Raw genomic sequence first — 8,340 nt, 5'->3', positions numbered from 1 at the left:
GGACTTAGGTTGGCGCTTGAATTGGGACTTAGGTTGTCGCTTGAGTTGGGACTTAAGTTGGTGCTTGAGTTGGGACTTGGGTTGGCTCTTAAGTTCGGACTTAAGTTGGCGCTTGAATTGGGAATTAAGTTTTCGCTTGAGTTGGGACTTAGCGCTCGAGTTCGGACTTAAGTTGGCGCTTAATTATTACTGTTATTATTATTATTATTATTATTATTGTTATTATTATTATTATTATTACTATTATTATTATTACTATTATTATTATTGTTGTTGTTATTCGTGGTGGAGGTGGTGGTGGTGGTGGTTTGTTGTTATTAGGCTATTATTATTCCTCCAGACCATTATATTCAGATTAGATTATAGGCTATTTTTCGAACTGGAGGGCTTAGATGTAGCCTTCATTAACCACAGTATTGCTCTAGGGTTCTCATGAGCTTAAATTTTCTTATGGGTGGCAAAAAAAATAAATAAATGGAAAATAAATCACGGGCCCGAAGGGAGTAGGCAAGCTCAACAAGTACTGTATGTCTCACTCGATGCTGTAAACTGACATTCTGTTGATATGCAAATAGCCGGTAATCCTTTCGCTGATCGGGGACGCACTCACGGATTTTATTCCCAATAATTTAGCACGGCTAGGTTATTTTGAGTTGAGTGGAAACCATCATCATCATCATCATCCCCACCCTATTTTGCAGTAATACATAGGGTGGAAGGAAGTCGGATACAGGAAGGGGAATGTTTGTTGGATATGTTATTGTTCTTTACAGTCAATACGATGACATACTTTTACATCATTGCTGCAACTATACTATTTTAGTTACCCAAGAAGAGTCTCATAGGAGTCTAAAAGGAGTTAACAGAGGCTACATGCCTTTCCAGTTCTAAAACTTTCCCATTACGTAAATTAAATCACCCTGAGTAGAACGAATAAACCAAAGTATGTCATCGGACTGAAGGAGTTTAGCCCCAACACTAGTTCTTTCTCCGGAAATCCACTCCCTCTCCTCCCTTCTGACTTACCCCATAACAGTGTGAATCTTTGGTAGTTAGGCTTCGAAGATAATCAGTTAGTACAAAGTTTACGAACTGGATACCTTAACATCATAATTACTAAGCTGCTAGTATTCTGGCCAGCAGTGCTGGGAACTCTACTAATAAAAAGTAGCGGCGCTCCCATTCCCGTTACTAGGTCGAAAAAGTAGTGGCGTTACTGGTTTCGCTACTTGATACGAAATGTAGCGGCGCTCCCGCTACTTTGGATAAGGAAAAGGTACACGAAGGAAAGGTTAACAAAAATCTGTGATAGCAATACACTATACTGTATACTGTTTTGATAATATTAGTCAGAGTGGTTGTTGTGTACCAGTAATGTCAGTATACTGTATACTTATACTGACAAAAAAAAAAAAAAAAAAAAAAAAACATACATGTCTGTGTCACTAAAGCTTAGAGCCGAAGGTACAGGAACTAGGTATTGTATAATGTAACAAATGTTCTTTAACATTGTTACCTATATTTTTTTTTTTATTTGTCCGACTCTGGGCATAGGCTTCACAGCCTGCTCTCAAGGCCCAGTAATCCTCCTACATACCATACACCTCAACATGTCACCACTTCAGCGTTAACACCCACCGTCCATGTTCAATACATGCTAGGGCTGTCTCATACAGGGCTGGTGTATTGGTATTAACGGGGGTATTTTTACGACATGTCGGCGGTTCTTCTGGTAGATCAGTAAAGTCTGCTTTTTATGAAATTCAAATCCTTAAACTGTTCCCTGCCCCAGCGGGGATTTGAACCTGGGTCCCGTAGGACTGCAGGCCACCTCTCTACCGATTGAGCCACCACCTCCCCCCTACTGAAAGTAACATACGTAAATAAAAGGCAAAAAAATGTGGCCTACTATTAATATTATATAGAATTATTATATTTTTAATGATACCCATTTAAGATATGTACGAAAACGAGAGTAAAAATGAACTGGGGCTTTCTGTTAAAGGCTATACAATAGCAATGTTTTTTCCATTACCTTAAACTGAAAGTAACATACTTTTACGAAATAATAACGTAGTGAGTAAGAATTAGTCTGAAAGAGAGAGTGAGGGAGAGAGCGCAAGTTAGAGACGGGAATAGTTAGAGGTGTGTGTGTGTGTGTGTGTGTGTGTGTGTGTGTGTGTGTGTGTGTGTGTGTGTGTGTGTGTGTGTGTGTGTTAGCATTGCCTACATCTAGCTGACATCCTTATTTATCTTTAGGCCTACTTAATTTAAATGATCGATAATTAACTAGCAACTTCCTGTCTAATTATTGCACAATTACTAATAAATAATATATATAGTTTAATAAATTACTGATGTAATGTAGAACAAACATCCTTAATTGACAGAATTGACGAAAGTATTATTTTTCGTCATTAATAAATACAACCAAACCGTCGGCATATCTGTATGTACTCACGACTCCGGACTGTATTCGTCGCGTGAGTAGCGAGCAGCGCGGTAACGCGTGAGTACAGCCAAAAAGTAGCAGCGCTCTCAGTTCCGCTGCTGGCTAAAAAAAAGTAATGGCGTTACCACCATCGCTATTAAAATAGTAGCGACGCTCTTCCCAGCATTGCTCAAGTGCCATCCCATGTTTCAACTCAAGCGCCAACCTTAGTCCCAACTCAAGCACCAGCTTAATCACAACTCAGGGGTCAGCATAGGTCCCTACTCAAGTGCGAACGTAAACTCCAACTCAAGTGCCAACGTAAGCTCCAACTCAAGTGCCAACGTAAGCTCCAACTTAAGTGCCAACGTAAGCTCCAACTCAAGTGCCAACGTAAGTGCCAACGTAAGCTCCAACTCGTGCCAACGGAATTGCCAACTCAAGAGCTAATTTAAGTGCCAACTAAAGCGCCAACTTATGTTGCAACTCAAGCGCAAACATAACTCCCAACTCAAGTGACAACACAAGTGCCAACTCAAGTGACAACATAAGTGCCAACTCAAATGCCAACTCAGGTCCAAACACAAGCGCCAACTTGGATCTCAGCTCAAGTGACAGTTTAAGTCGCAACTCAAGCGCCAACATGTCTCAGCTCAAGCGCAAACTTAAGTACCAACTCAAGCGCCATCTTTAGTCCCAACTAAAGGGCGACCTTAGGTCCCAACTCAAGTACCAAGTTAAGTTCCAATTCAAACACCAGCTTAAGTCCCAACTCAAGCGCCAACTTAAGTCCAAACTTAACCGCCAACTTAAGTGCCAAATAAAGTGCTAACGTAAATGATAAGTGCAAACGTGCGTGCCAATTCAAGTGCCAACTTAAGTGTCAACTCAAATGCAAACTTAAGAGAAAACTCAAATGCCAACTTACGTGCAAACGCAAATGTCAACTTAAGTGCAAACTCACGTGTTGACGTAAGTGCCAATTCATATGTTAACTAAAGCTCCGACTTAAATACCAAGTTAAGTCTTATAACAAGTGCCAACTTAAGTCCTAAAACAAGTGCCAACTTAAATCCAACACAAGAGCCGATTTAAACCCCAACTCAAGTACCACCAAAAGTTCAAACTCAACTGTCAACTCAAATCCCAACACATGTACCATTTGGGTCCAAACACAAGTACCAACTTAAATCCTAACACAAGTACGAGCTCAAGTCCTAACTCAAGCGCTAACTTAAGTCCCAACTCAAGCGCTAACTAAGGTCTCAACTCAAGCGCCAACATAAGTCCCAACTCAAGCGTCGACTTGTCCCAATCCAAGCACCAACTTAAGTCACAACTTAAGCTCAAACTGAAGTCCCAACTCAAGCACCAACTGAAGTGCCAACGTAAGTTAAAACTCAAGCACCAACTGTAGTCCCAGTTCAAGTGCCAACGTAAGTTACAACTCAAGTGCCAACGTAAGTTACAACTCAAGCACCAATTTAAGTCCCAGTTCACGAGTCAACTTATGCTGCATTTCAAGCACCAACATTAATCCCAACTCAGGTGAAACCTTAAGTGCCAACTTGGGTCAAAACTCAAGCACCAACTCAGGTCCCAACTCAGGTACCAAACGCAAGTACCAACTTAAGTCTTAACACAAGTACTAACTCAAGTCATAACTCAAGCGGTAACTTAGTCTCGACTCAAGCAACAACTTAAGTATCAACTCAAGCGTCAAATGAATTCCCAACTCAAGTGCCAACATAAGTTACAACTCAAGTGGCAACTTAAGTCCCAAATCATGAATTAACTTAAGTGCCAACTCAAGTGCCAACGTGCCAACTCAAGTACGAATATTAATCCCAACTCAAGTGCCAACCCACGTCTCAACTCAAGCGCTAACCTCAGTCCCAACTCAAGCATCAGCTTAATCACAACTCAAGGGTCAGCATAGGTCCCAACTCAAGTGCCACCGTAAGCTCCAACTCAAGTGCCAACATAAGTGCCAACGTAAGCGCCAACCCAAGTGCCGACGTAAGTTTCAACGTAAGATTCAACTCAAGTGCCAACGTAAGTGCCAACTCAAGAACTAACTTAAGTGCCAACTAAAGCGCCAACTTATGTTGTAACTTAAGCGCAAACGTAACTCCCAACTCAAGTGACAACATCAGTGCCAACTCAAGTGACAACACAAGTGCCAACTCAAGTGACAAAATAAGTGCCAACTCAAGTGACAAAATAAGTGCCAACTCAAATGCCAACTCTGGTCCAAACTCAAGCGCCAACTTGGGTTCCAACTCAAGCGCCAACTTAATTCCCAACTCAAGCGGCAACCTGAGTCCCAACTCAAGCGCGAACTTAAGTCCCAACTTAAGTTCCAACTCAAGCGCCAACTTAAGTTCCAACTCAAGCGCCAACTTAAGTTCCAACTCAAGCGCCAACTTAAGTTCCAACTCAAGCGCCAACTTAAGTCCCAACTCAAGCGCCAACCTAAGTCCCAATTCAAGCGCCATCTTAGGTCCCATCTGAAGCCTCAACTTAAGTTCCAACTCAAACGCCAACTTAAATCCCAACTCAAGCGCCAACTTAAGTCCCAACTCAAGCACCAACTTATGTCCCAGCTCAAGTGCCAATGACCGATCTCAAGCGCAAACTTAAAGACCCATTTCAAGTTCCAACTAAAGTCCCAACTCAAGTGCCAAGTTAGTTCCCAACTTGTCCCAATTTAAGTGCCAACTTAAATGCCTCAAGTGGCACTCAGGTGGCACCTATGTGGAAGTGTTCTACTTAAGTGTCACTTAAGTTCAAGTTCCACTTAAGTGCCACTTGAGTGGAACTTGAGTGGCACTTAAGTGGAACTTGATCTTAAGCAGCAGTTAAGTAGAACACACACACACACACACACACACACACACACACACACACACACACACACATACATTCTCTCTCTCTCTCTCTCTCTCCCCTAACCAACAAAGATTCAAGGGTGAATTTGCATCTGTAATTACTTAAGCTTTACGAATTATTTTTTTTATGCATGGAAGGAACCAAAGGCCAGAAGCCCGCACGATTTCTCCCTCCCAGAAATTAAATACATTAATAAGAGGGCTGAATTCAGGATGTGTTCATTTGGAGATGCCTGGATGCACTGCGTTTGAAAGACTGGAGGTCATAGGCAGTAGGAAATACAGAGGAAGACAGTTTCAGAGTTGGCCTGATGCATACATGGAGGACTGGGAGTAAATCGTATAGAAAAGAGATGAGAGCAGGGTTGGAGTAATTGTAATTGTAATTTAACTGAAATGTAATTATTTAGAAATATTGTAATTGTAATCATAATTGTAATTAAAAGTAAAATTGAAGTAATGAATTGTAATTGTAATTAACTGAAAAGTTAATTGTAATTAAATTGGTATTATGAAAGAGAAGGAGAGTGGTAGTGGTAAGTTTATCCCATACCCAGCTGTCATTATGGGATTAAGATGCCACAGGATTAACCCAGCTAAGCCGCGTTTTGACAGTTCTCCTGCCTTTGTCCTCTACACTCTCATGGCACCTGACCCACCTGAGTCGAGGCCACCGAGAAAAGTGGCCTGGGTTGAGCTGGGTTGTGATAATTTTGATGGTCGACACACAGCATTTAACACTGCATCTGCCTATGAGGAAATTGTCAATCGGTTCAGTATTCAAGGGAAAGTAAAGAAAGTTGTAGCTGATGATGCATCTTAATGGTGAAAGTATTTGACATTTCCTTCCCAAGTTTCTACATAGATCAGAAGCAAGAGGAGGCTGGAAATTCGTGTGACTCCAACATCGGTGATGAGGATATTTGCTTTGAAGATGTTCTGACTTTCCTTCCTCAAAGAATGGGAGGTTTTGCCCGGCCTTTAGTTCCTTGTTCCTTGCATTAAAAAAAAAAAAAAATACTCAGCAACTTCCCTGTCTTCCTTCTCAACGCAGTCCACATCCAAACAGTTTCAGATCTGTAATAAGATGGTGACCCAAATATCTTTACTTCGTTATCTAAAAATTGTCTGAACTTCTCTATGGATCCTTGATTTATTATTTATTATTAGGTGTGAATATTGTTAGGTTTATGAAAGAGATGATTCATTGTGTGTGTGTGTGTGTGTGTGTGTGTGTGTGTGTGTGTGTGTGTGTGTGTGTTATTTTTAGCGCATTTAATCACGCAGATTCCCAACTATCAGCACAGTTGATGGCCAATTGATAACACTGTTGTTTACGAGTCAAATGAAAATACCACTAACAATGAAGGGGGTCAGCATGAGCAGAACATAGAGCAATCTGTAGCATGTAAAGGTTATCAAGAAAGTCAACAAGCAGATGATGATGAGGGAGTAATATCTGAAAGAAAACAGACAATAAAGAACTCTAGAGCTGGTAAATTAGGAATATTAGGTAAGACACTTATCGCTTTAAAATCACTTATCGCGAAAGATAGTTGCGATGTTGAAGCGGTTCAGTTTGTAATCGATGGTGTAGATGCCTCTGCTGTATGTCCTGAGTAATGTCAGTTAAAGCTCACTGAAATCTTATTTCAACAAGATCATGATAAGCAGCATTCGGCAGATTCATACCTGGACCTCGCTAGGAAAAAGGCTTATGAACATTATACCAAGCTAGGAGCTGGATGAGGCGAAAGGAAAATGCTGGATATACCGTAGCAGATCCAATGAGACCTCTGCTGATAGAGCAAATTAGAGGGCCTCATGTCAAGGATCATGATACCGTCGAAAGCATCCTCAAAGAATTCTTTAAACAAGAGGAATGCTGTGGTGCACAGAGCTGAGCAAGAGGCCAAGCCCATGCCTGGCGAAGAGATATACCAGAATAAGATGCGGGAACTTGAGTCAGAAGAGCAACACAAGTTAACACGAGAAAGAAAGGAACGGGCTGAAGCTGCTGCTGCTGCTGCAGCTGCAGCTGAACAAGCCTGGGACGACTTTGCAGAAAGAGTGTCCAGGGGAACGGCCACAGAAATAGGAAAAATCGGACCAAAGTTGAAACAAGCACTCGGGAGCGTCCCATGGAACAACCAGGTTTGGAGTTCAGCCAAGGATAGCAGGCCAGTAAGGCTCGATCCTCATGCAGAACCATGATGCCCACGTGGTAGAGAGAATGACAGAAACTGCAAGGTTGTAAGAATTCAGCAGTCTAAACCTCTTGAGACGGTGACAGCTCAGCCAGAACGCCAACATCTTAAGGAACCTCCTCCCACAAAACATCACAGACAAAGTAATGATGAATGTAATTAACAGACAGCAAGCTCTATGAATGAACTACAACATCTCGTGGAAGTGCTTCATCTACCGAAGATGGAATTACAAGTCTTCGATGGAAACCCGCTCGAATACTGGAGATTCCTAAATAGCTTTGATGAAATCATCGGTGGGATTTCAATGAGTTCAGCTAAGCGAAACGCTGTTGCAGTTATGTACTGGACCTGCTGTCAAAGCGGTGCAGTGTCACGCTGTTATGTGATGAAACCTGATGAAGGATACAAAAGGGCGAGAGAGAACCAGAAGGAGAGGTTTGGTAATGACCTCATAGTACTGCAAGCCTGGCTAAGCATGATCATGCAAGGCCCCCAAATTATTCCAAATGACAAGATCAGGCTGCAAATACTTGCAGACATCAAGAATTTCTTACTGCTCAAAGCTATTGGAAAGAAGGGCTAATTGGACTCAGTACGTTATGGTCAAAATAGCCGAGAGACTGTCCTATGATTGTTGAAGCTGGGCCTGGGACGTTTCAAAGTAAAATATAAGAAGTACCCTTAAGTAGAAGTACCCTTAAGTAGAGCAAGCTGCAAAGGAACCAAATGAGCTACTGTTTGGAAATTTAATGAAGACACCACATGAGGAAAAGAGAGGAAGGAGACCCATGAAGGAAAATGTTGGACC

General features: G+C 41.8%; 1 protein-coding gene across 1 annotated transcript; it reads left to right on the top strand.

Moving 5' to 3' along the window:
• Positions 1–7,707: 7,707 nt before the first annotated feature.
• On the top strand, positions 7,708–8,115 carry LOC145401334 (uncharacterized). The gene has a single exon (XM_080273659.1). The coding sequence runs from the start codon at positions 7,708–7,710 to the stop codon at positions 8,113–8,115; it is 408 nt and encodes a 135-aa protein (XP_080129785.1).
• The last annotated feature ends 225 nt before the right edge of the window (positions 8,116–8,340 follow it).

This window comes from Coenobita brevimanus, chromosome 55 (assembly GCF_032717465.1).
Source record: "Coenobita brevimanus isolate Jiangsu-jjx chromosome 55, ASM3271746v2, whole genome shotgun sequence".
Classification (NCBI taxonomy): domain Eukaryota; kingdom Metazoa; phylum Arthropoda; class Malacostraca; order Decapoda; family Coenobitidae; genus Coenobita; species Coenobita brevimanus.
The sequence above is the reverse complement of the archived record's forward strand: the minus strand, read 5'-3'. Positions and strand labels throughout refer to the sequence as shown.

Bases quoted from the DNA above. Each gene is read 5' to 3' on its own strand.
- LOC145401334 (XM_080273659.1), top strand. From the start codon at position 7,708: ATGAATGAACTACAACATCTCGTGGAAGTGCTTCATCTACCGAAGATG.